This window comes from Taudactylus pleione, unplaced genomic scaffold, assembly GCF_031769625.1.
Source record: "Taudactylus pleione unplaced genomic scaffold, aTauple2 ptg000454l, whole genome shotgun sequence".
Taxonomy (NCBI): Eukaryota; Metazoa; Chordata; class Amphibia; order Anura; family Myobatrachidae; genus Taudactylus; species Taudactylus pleione.
Window position 1 is genome coordinate 1,781,170 of NW_028284856.1, and position 16,040 is coordinate 1,797,209.

A 16,040-nucleotide genomic window follows, 5' to 3' on the forward strand; every position below is an offset into this window, starting at 1 on the left:
TTTCTTCTTCAAGGTCCACAGGGATACCATGGGGAAATGTGGTTGGAGTGATCCAGGCACCAAACAGTTAAGCTTTCAGCTCCCAGGATGCCTCAGGTCCTCCCCAACATATACTCCGCCCCTGGCCACAGGCATTCAGTTTTTCATTTGGTGCGGCAGGATTCAGAAGCATCTTTATAAGAGGGGACTGCTCAGGCAGTCCCAAGGTGTTTGTTTTATGTTTATTTTATTTATTTTTACTTTAGAGCAAGCAGCACTAGGCGTCCTAAAGGATGTCTTTGCTGCTGCTCCACCTACCCCCACTGGCGCTGCTACACCAGTAACCGGACTAGTGATTTCAGCAGGCACCAGCGGAGTTTGGCTAGCGGCGATGCTGGGACCCGGGACTGCATCCGGAAGCACGGGGACGCAGGTAAGGTGGTTCCCCACTCTCTGGGAACCACGTGGTAGTCTGTATCTCCAGCGGTTGGAGACCTGCCGAAGGTTGCTGTAATGGAGTGACTGCTGCATCCGCTCCCCCACTAGACCACTGGGGCAAGTCAGTCTTGCGCCATGGACAGTAGCGGCAGCTATGTTATAAGGCCAGCGCACCCGGGGGGTTAATACAGCATAGGGGAGGTAGGCTCTCCCTGGCAGTCCCTCTCCCAGCCCAGACGCCGATCCAGTTGAGGTTTTTTCGCGTCTGCGTTGCTCCTCCTACCATCTGTATACGAGACTCCCAGAGACCACTATCAGTGCTCTGCTGAAGCTGCTGGTCTCAGGAGGTTTTGGGTCTAGTCTCCCTGTATACAGTCAGGTCCATAAATATTGGGACATTGACAGAATTTTCATATTTTGGTCTCTATTCACCACCACAATGTCTTTGAAATGAAACAAACAAGATGTGCTTTAACTGCAGACTTTCAGATTTAATTTGAGGGTAATTACTTCCAAATCAGGTGAACGGTGTAGGAATTACAACGGTTTCTATATGTGCCTCCCACTTTTTAAGGGGCCAAAAGTAATGGGACAAACTAAACAATCCTAAATCTAACTTTCACTTTTTAATACTTTGTTGCAAATCCCTTGCAGGCAATTACAGCCTGAAGTCTGGAACGCATAGACATCACCAGACGCTGGGTTTCATCCCTGGTGATGCTCTGCCAGGCCTCTACTGCAAATGTCTTCAGTTCCTGCTTGTTCTTGGGGCATTTTCCCTTCAGTTTTGTCTTCATCAAGTGAAGTGCATGCTCAATCGGATTCAGGTCAGGGGATTGACTTGGCCATTGCATAACATTCCACTTTTTAGCCTTAAAAAACTCTTTGGTTGCTTTTGCAGTATGCTACGGGTCATTGTCCATCTGCACTGTGAAGCGCCGTCCAATGAGTTCTGAAGCATTTGACTGAATATGAGCATATCATATTGCCTGAAACACTTCAGAATTCATTCTGCTGCTTTTGTCAGCAGTCACATCATCAATAAATACAAGGGAACCAGTTCCATTGGCAGCCATACATGCCCACGCCATGACACTACCACCACCATGCTACACTGATGAGGTGGTATGTTTTGGATCCTTCTCCATACTCTTCTCTTCCAAACACTTTGGTAGAAGTTGATCTTTGTCTCATCTTTCCATAGGATGTTGTTCCAGAACTGTAATGGCTTTTTTAGATGTTGTTTGTCAAACTCTAATCTGGTCTTCCTGTTTTTGTGGCTCACCAATTGTTTACATCTTGTGGTGAACCCTCTATATTCACTCTTGTGAAGTCTTCTCTTGATTGTTGACTTTGACACATATGCACCTACCTCCTGGAGAGTGTTCTTGATTTGGCCAACTGTTGTGAAGGGGTTTTTCTTCACCAGGGAAATAATTCTTCTGTCATCCACCACAGTTGTTTTCCGTGGTCTTCTGGGTCTTTTTTTTTTGCTGAGCTCTCCGGTGCGTTCTTTCTTTTTAAGAATATTCCAAACAGTTGATTTGGCCACACCTAATGTTTTTTGCTATCTCTCTGATGGGTTTGTTTTGATTTTTCAGCCTAATGATGGCTTGCTTCACTGATAGTGACAGCTCTTTGGATCTCATATTGAGAGTCGACAGCAACTGATTCCAAATGCAAATGTTATACCTAGAATCAACTCCAGACCTTTTACCTGCTTATTTGATAATGAAATAACGAGGGAATAGTCCACAGCTGTCCATGAAATAGCTTTTGAGTTGATAGTCCCATTACTTTTGGCCCCTTAAATAGTGGGAGGCACATATAGAAACCGTTGTAATTCCTACACCGTTCACCTGATTTGGATGTAATTACCGCCAAATTAAATCTGAAAGTCTGCAGTTAAATCACATCTTGTTTGTTTCATTTCAAAGCCATTGTGGTGGTGAATAGAGGCCAAAATATGAAAATTCTGTCAATGTCCCAATATTTATGGATCTGACTGTACCTCTCCCCAGAAGCCAGGTTATACAGCACTCAAGGTCCTACCAAACCTTGTGTTTTGAGTAGTTGATTCAGGGCTCATTGCAAGTATTTTGTATATGCATGTATGTGTTTCTGCTGTGTGATGCTGCCTTTATTATCTGTACTGTCAGGTATAACTATCACTGCTATTATCACTACTGTTTTTTTTCTTGGTTGTGAAAGCGGTCACATTTGCACTTATGTCTAAAAATAAAGGTAAACCGGAAGCTGAGGCATCGGTGCTGGTTTCATGTAAAAACTGTTTGGCGGGTTTGTCCACTCAGGATTTTATACAGGATGGTTTGTGTACTATTTGTTATAAAGAACAACCTCACCAGTCCAGTATACCAGCACCTGTACAGGAGCCAGCTTGGTTATCCTCCTTGTCTCAGGTTATGACGCAACTAGTGGATCGTTTGGCTGCTCTCATGCTGCCTCTCATAATGGGATACTCACAGGAGTACCAGCCTGCTATGTTGTTCTTCCTGTACATCCTTCCTGGATGGATGTTTATGCCCACTCGAGTCAGGGTACGGCTCAGTCAGCTGCTGCTTTTCAACAAATGTTGCAAGCGAACAGACCAGTAGCCATTAAAGCACCTAAGCAGACGATATAATTTGGTCAGTCTGCTCAGCATGTAGATTCAGATGCATCATTGGAAGAGTTAGATGATGCGCCGCGTTCTTCTCCAGGGTCTATGTCAGAAGAGGAGGTCCATCGTTCTACAGTATCCCTTCTTTGGTGAGGGCGGTCAAATCAATCCTAAATATAGAGGATGATGAGTCAGCTCCTAGACCAAAGGCTCCAGTATTTATACAACAGAGGGTGCTAAAAGCGGAGTTTCCTCAGTCTGAGCAGCTCACTGAACTTATGGGAGAAGTACGTAGTAACCCGGATAAACTGTTCCATGTTACAAATCAGATTAGCATCTTTGTATCCTTTCCCACCTACTGAATGTACTAAGTAGCAAGTCCCTCCTACTGTGGATGCTATGTGACACATTTAGTCAGAAGCAATAAGTTGTCTATAACGTCCGCATCTTCCCTTAAAGATCCTACAAATAGAAAACTTGAAACATGTCTTAAATCAGTGTTTTCATTATCTGGAGCTGCTACTCGGCCGGCTATGGCTGCGGCCTGGGTATCCAAGGCTGTTGAAGAATGGGCGGGGCATTGGAAAATACTCTACCAAATGCTACCAGACAAGCGCTGATCTAGGTCTCCCACGTACGGGAATCAGCCTCCTGTTTGGGAGAAGCTGCAATAGATGCTGGGCTCCTAGCTTCTAAAGCATCGGCAGACTCGGTTGTTGCTCATAGAGCCCTTTGGTTAAGATCCTGGAAAGCAGATACGGTGTCCAAGAAGGCTCTAGAATCCTTACCTTTTTATGGAAACATACTTTTCTTCAGGGTCCACAGAATCTACCATGGCGGTAAGAAGTTGGAATGATCCATTTCACCAAACAGCTTCTAGCTTTGTAACTCCCAGCATGCATCAGTCCTCCGGGATGCATTCAGGAAGCAGACGGTCGAAATGCCGACTGCCGGTTTCCCGACTGTGCAATCCCGACGGGACTAATGATAGGCGTCAAAATCCCGATGCCTATCATTATCCCTACGCCGGGAGCCCTATGCCTGGCATACCGAACAACGCTAAGCCGTGAGGGGGAGAGTTAGGTTAGGGGCTCCTGGGGGGACTTAGGGTCAGGCACCCCACCGGGTGGGTTAGGTTTAGGCTGCGGGGAAGGGGGGCTTAGGGTTAGGCACTTGGGTGGGAGGTTAGGCACCCCTAACGGAGGGTTAGGGGGGGGAGAGGGTTAGTAATAGTGAAAAAACTTACCTGTCGGGATCTTCTGTTGCCGGTCTTCCTGCGTCAGGATTTGAACCGCGATTTGCGTCTGGCGGAGTTTCATACCAATCCCGGTTCTCCTCCCTATATACCCCGCCCCCAGCCACAGGCATTCACGTTTTTTTTTGGTGCGCGGCAAGTCTCCAGACGCACCTATTATAACAGCTGGACTGCCTAGGCAGTCCCAGGCTTTTTTCTTTTATGATTTACTTTAGTTTATACAAGATAATGGCAGTCATGATGGCTCACCTCAGACAACAAGGACTCAGGATACTGCCATATTTGGATGACCTCCTGATATTGGCACAATCTCAGGAGATGTTACAATGTCATCTCCAGATGACCATTGTCTGCCTACAAGAGCACGGCTGGATAAGAAATTTTTAAGAAGTCGACTCTTTCTCCAACACAGCAGATGGTGCACTTGGGGGCGCTGCTGGATTCTCTGGGACAGAGGCTTCGTCTACCAGAGGACAGGATTGTGGCACTACAGTCTTGGGTGTGCAGTCTTCTCTGCAACCAGAAAGTGTTGGTACACTTGGCAATGCAGGTACTGGGCTTCATGGTATCCACATTCGACATGGTGGCTTATGCCCAGTTCCACTCCACGGCCCTGCAGAATTGGATTCTGGCTCATTGGGATGGTCAGTATCATCGGATAAAGTCTCAGATGTTCTGCATCTCGCCATAGGTTCGGCTCTCCCTCGTCTGGTGGCTGGAGACGACTCATTTAAACAAGGGTCGTCCATTATGGGTACCGGAATGGGTACTTCTCACCACAGATGCAAGTTCACACCTTCCAGGGACAGTGCAGGAAAGTCACCTACCAATAAATATATTGGAGCTTCGTGCAGTACACAGAGCGCTCATAATGGTACGGGACCTCCTACAAGGCAGGCCTGTCCAGGTTCAGTCCGACAACGCGACAGCAGTGGCCTACATCAATCATCAAGGCAGCACATGGAGTCTGGCTGCCATGAAGGAAGTGGCAGAAATTCTGCTGTGGGCAGAATGCCATCTTCCAGCAATATCGGCAATATTCATCTCAGGTGTTCTCAACTGACAACTGACTTCCTAAGTCGCCAGGATATACACACCAGAGAATGGGCTCTTCATCCGGACATCTTTCCGTATGGAGGCTCTTTGGTCAATTTATTTTGGCGATGGAACCTGGGGATGGTATGGCTTCCCTGGACATTCAGGATGCGTTTCTGTATGTGCCTATTACGCCATACACCAACAATTTCTAAGGTTTGCTGTCCTGCAACAACATTACCAATTTCAGGCACTGCCCTTTGGTCTATCAACGGCCCCTCGGGTCTTCACCAAAATAATGGCGGTTATGACGGTTTGCATCAGGGAATCCGAATACTGCTATACCTGTATGCTCTTCTGATATTGGCACAGTCTCCAGCTGTTCTACAATACCATCTCCAACTGACCATTGCCTGCCTACAAACGCACGGCTGGATTATCAATTGGAAAAAAATCTTCTCTTACTCCAATACAGCGGATGGTACATCTGGGGGCACTTCTGGATTCTCAGGCACAAAGGATGTTTCTGCCAGAGGACAAGATTTCAGCCCTATTATATTATCCGCAAACGAAGGGTATCCATTCTATCAGCGATGCAAGTCCTGGGATCAATGGTATCCACCTTCGACATGGTGGAATATGCTCAGTTCCACTCCAGGCCTCTGCAACAATTGATTCTCTACCAATGATGAAATAGACCGTATCATCTAATACGGTCCCAGAGGATCCTTCTCACTCCAGAGGTGCAGATCTCCCTCATGGTGGATACAAAAGGCTCATCTGGACAAGGGTCGCTCATTTTGCATTCCAAATTGGGTGCTCCTCACCACAGACGCCAGTCTTCGTGGATGGAGGGCGGTGACAGGTCATCACACCTTTCAGGGAAGATGGACAAATCAGGAAAGTCACCCACCCATAAACATTCTGGAGCTTCGCGCAGTATGCAAAGTGCTCATCATGGCACAGAACCTACTCCAAGGCAGGCCGGTCCAGATCCAGTCTCACAACACGACCACACAAGCCTATCTCAATCATCAGGAAGGCATGCAAAGTCATGCAGCCATGAGGGAAGTGATAAACATTCTGATCTGGGCAGAACGTTATCTTTCGGCTATCTCTGCAATATTTATCCCGGGAGTCCTCAACTGGGAAGCGGACTTCCTAAGTCATCAGGACATACACGCCGGAGGATGGGCTCTCCACGGGGATTTTTCAACTCCTGGTGAACAAATGGGGCCTACCAGACGTAGACCTCATGGCCTCACTTCACAACTACAAGGTCCCAAGGTACGGGTCCAGGACCAGAAACCCCCCAGCTGCCTTCGTGGATGCGTTTGGCAGTAAAATGGGACTTCAAGCTGGCGTATCTCTTTCGTCCAATTTCTCTCCTTGCAAGGGTCCTCTGGAAATTCAAGCAGGAAGGAGGAACAGTAATACTAGTAGCTCTGGCGTGGCCAAGGCGTCATTGGTTTACCGACCTAAGGAATCTATCCATAGACATTCCATTTTCTCTTCCTCTATGGCCGGATCTGTTAGCGCAGGGTCTCTGCCTGCATCCGGACTTACTTCGTTTGTCTTTGACGGCGTGGCTCTTGAGTCTTCCATCTTAAGAGCCAAAGGTTTCTCCAGCTCTGTGATTCAAATGATGCTTAGGGCATGAAAACCTTCCTCTGCCCGCATCTTTTGTAGAGTTTGGCATTCTTTTTGTTAATGGTATTCCCACAGAAAGTATAAACCTAAGGTTTTAGGGTTTCCCAGATACTTTCTTTTCTCCAGGCTGGGTTAGACCTTGGTATCTGCCTGGCCACCCTGAGAGTGCAGGTTTCTGCGCTGTCAGTTTGGTTCCAGCGAAGGATTGCTTCTCTGCTGGATGTTAGAATTTTTTTTCAGGGTGATCTCAGAGTTCAGCCACCCTTTGTCCCACCGGTGGCACGGTGGGATTTGTCTTTGGTTCTACATGTTCCCCCATTTGAACCTCTGGACTCAGATTTGAAGTGGTTGACAGTGAAGACACTTTTTCTCCTCGCTAGCTCTTCTGCTAGCAGAGTCTCTGATTTGGCACCGTTCTCTTGTCGCTACCCCTTTTTGATTTTTAACCATGATACAGCTGTCCTCCGTACAAGGGCGGGTTACCTTCCTAAGGTAGTGTGTCCTGTTTTCATGTTAATGATAAGATTGTAGCTCCAGTTTTTCAGCCTTCAGACCTTTCAGCAGTTGAAGTCTCCTTGGATGTGGTTTGAGCTCTCTGTATCTATGTGGATCATACAAACTCTGTTAGATAATCAGACACTCTTTTTGTGCTATATGGTTTTCACAAACGAGGCTGGCCAGCTAACAAACTCTGGCTTGATGGTTGCATATGACTATCTCTCAGGCTTACACGCAGGCTGATCTCATGGGTGTTTCGTCGTGGTGCCTCTACTGAACAATTATGCAAGGCAGCCACATGGTCCACACTTTTCTTAGGTTCTACGTCTTTGATACTTTTGCCTCTCAGGATGCTTCCTTTGGGCGGCTAGTTCTCCTTTCTGCTAAGGAGCATCCCCACCCTTAGGGGAACTGCTTTAGGACATCCCCATGGTATCTCTGTGGATCTCTATGGACCCTGAAGGAGAAAATAAGAGTTATGGTAGACTTACCTTTGTTAACTCTTTTTCTTCAAGGTCCACAGGGCACCCACCCTGACGCACCTAGCTGCATTGGGTAATTTTTTCTTTCGGTCACTGATTCCGTCATCTTGTGTGAGCGTGTTTCTGGTGTACATTGTTCTTCTCCTCTTTGCTTCTCCTTCCTTGGCCTTGTTTACAAAACTGCCTGTGGCCAGGGGCTTGGTATATGTGGAGGAGGACCTGAGGTATCCTGGGAGCTGAAAGCTTAACCGTTTGGTGGCTGGATCACTCCAACCACATTTCCCCATGGTATCCCTATGGACCTCGAAGAAAAAGAGTTAACAAAGGTAAGTCTACCATAACTCTTTTACACTTTTTTTATATGCCCCATAGATCAGCTGGTGTTATTTTTGCACAATTTATGTTTAAATGGTGTTATAATTAAAATGGAAAACGTGCAAAAGCCATTTTCTCTCTTCTTTATTTTTTTTGTTAACCACCCTGGTGACACCATTAAATGGCCTGGCAGGCGTGCGGACAGTTGCACTTTGCTGTTTAGCTGAAGGGCAGGGAACAGACAGGAGACATTCAATTAGATGGTTGCACAGTCTTCATAAGTGCAATTATGATAACCAGGTTTCTGCTCGTCCCTCCATAGGCTGCAAGCAGAAATCAGCTAGTGAGAAATATCCCACAAAGCTGCCAGAAACCATTCTGTCAGCATCTCGTGGGTAATTGATCCTGGCCCGCAGTCTCAGCATTTTACTACAAGCATACTGAAGCGTCAGTGACCTGTTTGTTTACTGACAAATGTTATGAGATGCTTTAAATGATGATTCCAAAAGTATATGCATACTCTCAAAAGCCACAATTTGAATACATCATTGTTTTACATAAGTACTATTTTCTTATTTGTACCATAGCTATTATGAACACCAATAAGGTATCCAAAGTACGATCCAGGCTTCAGATGCAAGTGCCAGCAGTCCATACACCAGAGATTGATGTGTATTCCAGCTTAAGACCTGTGGATGATGAATTCAGACCATTTGAATCTCTGAAACACAGAAACCTCTCATTAGAGGATGGTTCTTGTAAAACATTTGGTACATGCTCTACCGTGATGTCTGATATGAATGAAAGTAGTGATGCGTTTTTTTTGCAGGGCAGAGAAAGGGTACCTATAATACAGAAACCGCAAGAAAATTGTGTTGTGTCAGCAGATATACAGCCAAGCAGATGGGCAAAGTATCAGAATGTTTCTCTCAGAGGCTCACAAAATATAGACAGGAAAGAGGATAATGACTTTTGTGCACAAAGTGTTTTCAGAAGTTTAGATGGAATAGAGAAGAATCAGAATAATGATATGGAAATAACAGTGTCATCGCACATTGATCTCCTAAGGGACAGACTTGGATACCAGCATGGTGAAAATTCTGGATCACGGGGGCAGCTACTCACCAAATTCCTTGCTCCAACTGATGGATCTCTGCCTCCTGTGAGAAGAAAGTACATGCACTCTTGTGACACCGCAAATGAGCAGGTTTGTAAAAAATCGTACAAACTGCATGTGTTGAATATAAACAATAAAGACCAAACCTCTTGGATTACTGAGATGTGACTCATGTAGGCCCCTTAACCAGGTTCCCCATTCTCTATTGAATTGCTTCTTTATTATAAAGGTTATTCTCTAGAAATGAATAATGTTTTATTTGCCTGCATTGTACAGATGAAGAAGTTACAATGCTGACATTTGCAATGCTGACACCCCATTGTCAACATTTCTGAAATCGACATGGAATATGTTGGCATGAGTAGAATGTCAACATTCTGCAGAGACCGGAGGGTTAGGCTGCAGCAGTGGAGGGGTTAGGGTTATGCTCCTGGAGATGAGGGTTTGGGGGAGGCACGAATGGGAAGGTAAGGCTGCGGGGGGCATGGTCACTTTTCATTACTGTAGACAGCGTGCCCAGCACAGAGATGATGGGCTGCCCCAAGAACTCTCTGCAGTGTGAACGCATGGCATCTATTCACTCGCCTGTGTTTGTTTCATTGGAACTTCCCCTTCACCATTGTACCAAATAAGTTACCACTGTACCACCAGGGCTGGTTTGTCGACAATATGATTAATAGGACATTTTATCAGTGGCGACGTGATGAATATTCACGTGGTCGGTGTCGACATTACAACATTATAGACATTCTCGTGTCGACAAAATATACCGCACTGTGTAAGTGGACATTTTACTAGCTGGAAGTTGTTAGCACTCATAACCAGGAGAAATTACTAAAGTGGGGAGTTCCATACCATGTGATGAAGCATCCCAGCTGATACCTTAGCATGTAAACACCACCACCATAAGATGCCTATGCTTCCATGCTGAGCAGTACCTCATTATGAAGCACAGTAAAGATGTCCCTATTGTTGTTGTGTGAATGTCTTTGATCAGAAGAATGGTGTGCGAGAATGGTATTGTATCACAACTGCTTGTACTCTTGGAAAACTTAAATAAAAACCTTTTTTCTTCTTTGGGGTCCATGGGGGTCCACAGCCAATACGTTGGGGTATGAATCCCGGTCACCAAACAGTTAACACAAACGAGCTCTCTGCTCCCAGGATGCATCGGGTCCCTCCTCATATACCCCACCCCCTGCCTCAGGTAGTCAGTTCTTCCTGTTTGGTGTGTACACCACATAGACAGTGGGACTGCAGGAGCAGTCCTGCAGACGAGTAACAAAAAAAAAAAAAGAGAGAGTTTTACTCTCCATCCAGGCGGGTGGTCTGAGCTGTCCTAGAAGCAGCCTCGCATCTGATTGGAGACGCACCGGCCATCCGCTGCAACTACCTCCTCCGGAGCCGCACCGCTAGCCTAGGCAGGTCCATGGCTAGGGCTTCGGCAGGGGCTCTCATGCAGTGGACCGCATCAAGGGGATGGCAGGTAAGCGGGTGGTCGCGGCTGCCGCTGATGCCGGTGAGACTGGCCGGAGGCCAGCTGCAGTCAGGGGCAGAACAGCCTGTCGCCTACACTAGACCGCCGGGATGTGATGTTCCTGACAAGCCGGGGCTTGTGGCGGAGGCCATGTCAGTTTACTGGGCAGGTCCAAGCAGCATAGGGGAGGTCCGCTTCCCCGGCGGCCCCTCCCCAAATCCACATGCTAGTCCAGTCTTCTGGCGCAGCGGGTGGGTTGCTCCTCCCAGCCTCCATATAAGGCAGCCAGCGTGTATGTCAGTTGCTTTCTGATCGCTGCTCCTTCAGGACGCTGGGCAGTCTCCCTGTATACCTTTCCTACTGCTGGTTCAGGTTTTACAGGGCTCTATCCTACTAAGCCTAGCGCTGATTATGGTAGTGAGAGCTTATATGCGTATGACTCATAGAAGTGTTTATGCATGACGTGATTGTTGTGTGTGTATACTGTTTCTTCTGTAAAAGAACTGTAATTCCTGTAAACTGTCACTGTCTCTCCCCTTCCCTTACTGCAGGTGTGTGAGTTGAGAGTAGAAAGCAGCACATATACACTCAGAACCAGTGGCATAGTTGACATGTCTAAGGAGTCTGAGGGTCAGGTGGCGGGAGACCCGTTGCTGATATCCTGTATAGCCTGCAAGGCAGGCTTGTCCCCACAGGACTTTCTACAAAATGGGCTTTGTGGGAACTGTTTTAGACAGCCACCATACCAATTAAGTTTGCCTGTTACAGGGCCTGAGCCTCCTTGGGCATAATTTTCTTAGGTTATGGCTCAGGTGCCGGAGCGGCTGGCTGCCCCGGTACCACCAGTTTGGGGTTTGCCTCAGCAGATGCATCCTATGCCCATGATGTGGCCGCCTTGGATGGACCCTGATGCTGGTAATGTTATGGCATCATCCTCTGGGGTTTTTCAGCCTTCTCAGGCTGTCAAACCAAAGCAGCCTAAATCTAGGCTCCATTTACCTTCTCACATGGGTGAGTACTCCAGTGCCTCTTCCGAGGAGGAACAGGCACAGGACTCTTCTCAGGAGTCTAGCTCCAAGGAGGGTGATGATAATTTCCCAGTAGCCAATGTCCCCTTTCTGATTAGGGCTGTGAAATCGGTATTAAATATTGAGGAAGGGATCCTCCGCTTAGGAAGGCACCCCTGTTCAAGCGCCATAAAGTGGTCAAGGCAGAATTCCCAAAGTCTGAGCATTTATCAGAACTTATGGAGGAAGCGTGGGTCTGCCCGGATAAGAAAAGCCATCCTTTTAAAAGAATGGCGCTTCTATATCCTTTTCCAGCAGAGGACTGTGCTAGGTGGGAGAATCCACCGTCAGTTGATGCACTTGTGGCGCAGCTGATTAAGCGTACCACTCTGCTAATCCCAGCGGCTTCGCTGAAGGAAGCCACGGATAGGAGACTGGAGAGTTGCCTCAAATCAATCTTCTCACTGGCGGGAACGGCCACCCGTCCAGCTATGGCTACTGCTTGGGTAGCAAGAGCTATTGAGGAGTGGGCTAAAACTCTAGCAGAGTCTCTACCAGATGCCTCTAAGGAGCAACTGGACATGATCTCCTTTATTAGAGAAGGGGCGTCTTATCTGGGAGATGCCGCCTTGGATGCAGGGATCCTTTCCTCCAGGGTTTCAGCGGAGTCCGTGGTGGCACGTAGGATTCTCTGGATTGGAAGGCGGATGCCGGGTCCAAAAAGGCCGTAGAATCCCTTCCATTCTCTTTGGTCCAGGGTTGGATAAAATTGTAGCCTCAATGGCAGCCTCAAAGACGGCAGGTCTGCCATCAGCACCCTCGTCTAAACTTAGATGGGCGTCCTTTCGGGGGTTTCGGCTGCAGGGCAAGGCCAAGGGTCAGCCCTCAGCAAGATTTCCACCAAAATAGGCAGGACCCAGGAGGCCCTGGCAGAACAAACATCCAGGATCTAGGGTCCAGGATAAACCAGTGGCCTGATGGGACGGGCCTCCCTCTGGGGGATCCCAGGGTGGGGGGCCGACTACTTCGGTTCGAGGAGCCCTGGCACCTCACGACGGAGGTTCGAGGAGTTGTCTCCCGAGGGTACGCCTTGACGTTTTGGAGGACTCCTCCTCAAAGATTTTTTTGTATAAACCCACAGAAGGGTTCAGAAAGAGCTTTGGCCCTTCAGAAAGCAATTCTTGCGTTACTAGCATCGGAGGTAGTGGTTTCGGTGCCAGAGAATCAGTTCCGAGAGGGGTTTTACTCCAATCTGTTCCTGGTTCAAAAACCGAACTGGTCGTACCGGCCCATTCTGAATCTGAGAGAGCTCAACAAATTTGTTCGAGCCCCTGGGTTCAGGATGGAAACATTGCAATCGATTGTGTTGGTAATGGAGCAGGGGGACTATATGGTATCCTTAGATATACAGGATGCCTACCTCCACATACCAATCACACAGGCTCATCAAAAATGTCTTCGTTTTGCGGTAGGGGGGGAACATTTTCAGTTCCAGGCCCTACCTTTTGGCCTGTCCACAGCCCCTCGGGTATTCACCAAGGTGATGGCGGTGATGATGGCATGCCTCAGACGCCAAGGCGTCAGGATCTTGCCTTACTTGGACGAACTCCTGTTGCTAGGGCAGTCGCCGCAGAAGTTACAGGATCATTTGGGGCTGACAGTATCATGTCTGTACAGTCACGGCTGGATCATAAACTGGAAAAAGTCGTCACCCTGTCCGGTACAACAGATGTGTCACTTGGGAGCAAGATTGGACTCCATGATGCAGAAAATTTATCTGCCGGAGAAGATCCTTGCCTTACAATCGCGAATACGCAGATTGCGCCGCAACAGGCAGATATCCTTTCTAGTGGCCATGCAGGTCCTGGGGTCGATGCTGGCCACCTTCAGGGTGGTGGAATACGCTCAATTCCACTCCAGACCACTGCAGCAATTAATTCTATCTCGCTGGGACAAGGATCACCGCACGTTCAGGTCTCAGTTGCTGCGTCTTTTTCAAGAGGTGCGTTTGTCCCTGTCCTGGTGGTTGCAGACAAAGCATCTCAGGCAGGGTCGCCCCTTTTGGGTGTCGGATTGGACGTTGCTCAAAACCGACGCCAGGTCTTCAAAGTTGGGGGGCGATGACGGGGTCACACGCTTTCCAAGGAAAGTGGTCAGTGGCGGAAAGCCGGCTACTGATAAACATCCTAGAACTAATAGCTATATTCAAAGCTTTAGTGCAGGCTCAGGAAATCATAAAGGGCAGGCCGGTGCAGATACAGTCAGACAATCGCACCGCAGTTGCCTACCAAAATCATCAAGGGGGCACAAGGAGTCGGGCTGCCTTGGCAGAGGTATAAAAAATCCTGGTGTGGGCAGAGTCATCTTCCCACGATATCTGCCGTGTTCATTACGGGGGTCCTGAATTAGGAGGCCAGCTTTCTCAGTCAGCAGGAGATAAATGCAGGAGAGTGGGCCCTACATCCACAGGTTTTCGGAACCTCGTGGACAGGTGGGGTCTACCAGAAATAGATCTTATGGCGTCAAGAAGGAACAACAAGGTTCCCAGGTAGGAATCCTGGACCAGAAATCCGAGAGCTGAGTTTGTAGACGCACTGACAGTAAAGTGGCATTACAAGCTGGTATATCTGTTCCCCCCGTTTGCTCTTCTTCCCAGAGTCGTCAGAAAGATCAAACAAGAGGGCAGTACCGTGATAGTAATAGCTCCGGCATGGCAGAGACGGCACTGGTTCACAGATCTACAGTCTCTCTCCATAGGCACTCCATGGCCTTTGCCATTGAGACCGGATCTGTTGCTACAGGGTCCCTGCTGGCACCCGGATCTTCATCGGCTATCTTTGACGGCATGGCTCTTGAGGCCTCCGTCTTGAGGAAGAAGGGCTTTTCCGAGTCTGTTATATGGACGATGCTGAAGGCACGGAAGCCATCCTCAGCTCGTATATACTATAGAATTTGGCATATGTTCTTTCAGTGGTGTGAACTGAAAAGGTACGACCCAGAGAAATTTCTGATGTCCAGAGTGCTTGATTTTCTTCAAAGCGGTCTGGAAAAAGGGCTCTGCCTGGCCTCTTTGAGAGTACAGGTGTCTGCTCTTTCAGTCTGGTTCCAACAAAAAATTGCTCTGAGACCAGATATAAAGCCCTTTTTTCAGGGGGTGTTGAGGATTCAGCCTCCCTGCGTTCCCCCAGTTGTTCCGTGGGATTTGACTCTAGTTCTGAGAATTTTACAGGCTCCGCCGTTCGAGCCTTTAAATTCAATAGACATCAAGTGGTTAACAGCAAAGACAGTATTTGTTCTTGCTATAGCATCTGCACGTAGAGTGTCGGATTTAGCTGCACTTTCCTTCCGTGAGCCGTTCTTGGGGTTTCATCAAGATAGAGCAGTACTATGTACTAGGGAGGGTTACCTTCCGAAAGTAGTGTCTAGATTTCATATTAATGAAGAAATAGTAGTTCCAGCGTTTCAGGGCACTAGTCTCTCGACAGGAGAGGCTTCCCTGGATGTGGTCCGTGCATTGAGAATTTATGTGAAACGCACTAGCAAATGGAGGAAGTCTGATTCACTCTTTGTGCTTTATGGTTGTCATAAGCGTGGCTGGCCAGCCAATAAACAGACACTAGCCAGGTGGATTCGCATTGCAATTTCATTGGCTTATACACAGGCTGGCATACGGGTGCCTGATTCAGCAACTGCACATTCTACTAGGGCGGTAGGTCCGTCGTGGGTGGCCCGTCGGGGTGCTTCTGCTGAGCAATTATGCAGGGCAGCCACATGGTCTTCCATCCATACCTTTGTCAAATTTTATTTCTTTGACACTTTTGCCTCTCAGGATGCCTCCTTCGGGCGTAGGATTCTCCTCTCTTCCGAGAGTCAGGAGCGTCCCCACCCGTAGGGTTAGTGCTATGGGATATCCCCTACGTATTGGCTGTGGACCCCATGGACCCCAAAGAAGAAAATAAGAGTTATGGTATGACATACATTTGTTAACTCTTTTTCTTCGAGGTCCATGGAGTCCACAGGACACCCACCCAGACGCACCTGTAGTTCGGGGGGGGGGTCCGGAAAATGTCTTCTCTTGAGAGTCTGGACTCATGAATGTGGGTTTATTCTTTCTTACCCTTTGTCTCTGCCTGCTTGAGCTTGGTAACGAATTGACTACCTGAGGCA

General features: G+C 47.8%; 1 protein-coding gene across 1 annotated transcript in view; it reads left to right on the plus strand.

Moving 5' to 3' along the window:
• Window positions 1-16,040, plus strand: part of LOC148504798 (uncharacterized) — a 77,607-nt gene that overhangs the window by 49,728 nt on the left and 11,839 nt on the right. The window contains exon 5 of the mRNA XM_088448225.1: window positions 8,860-9,479. Within this exon, the coding sequence (XP_088304351.1) occupies window positions 8,860-9,479 (620 nt within the window). The remainder of the gene's footprint in view (window positions 1-8,859; window positions 9,480-16,040) is intronic.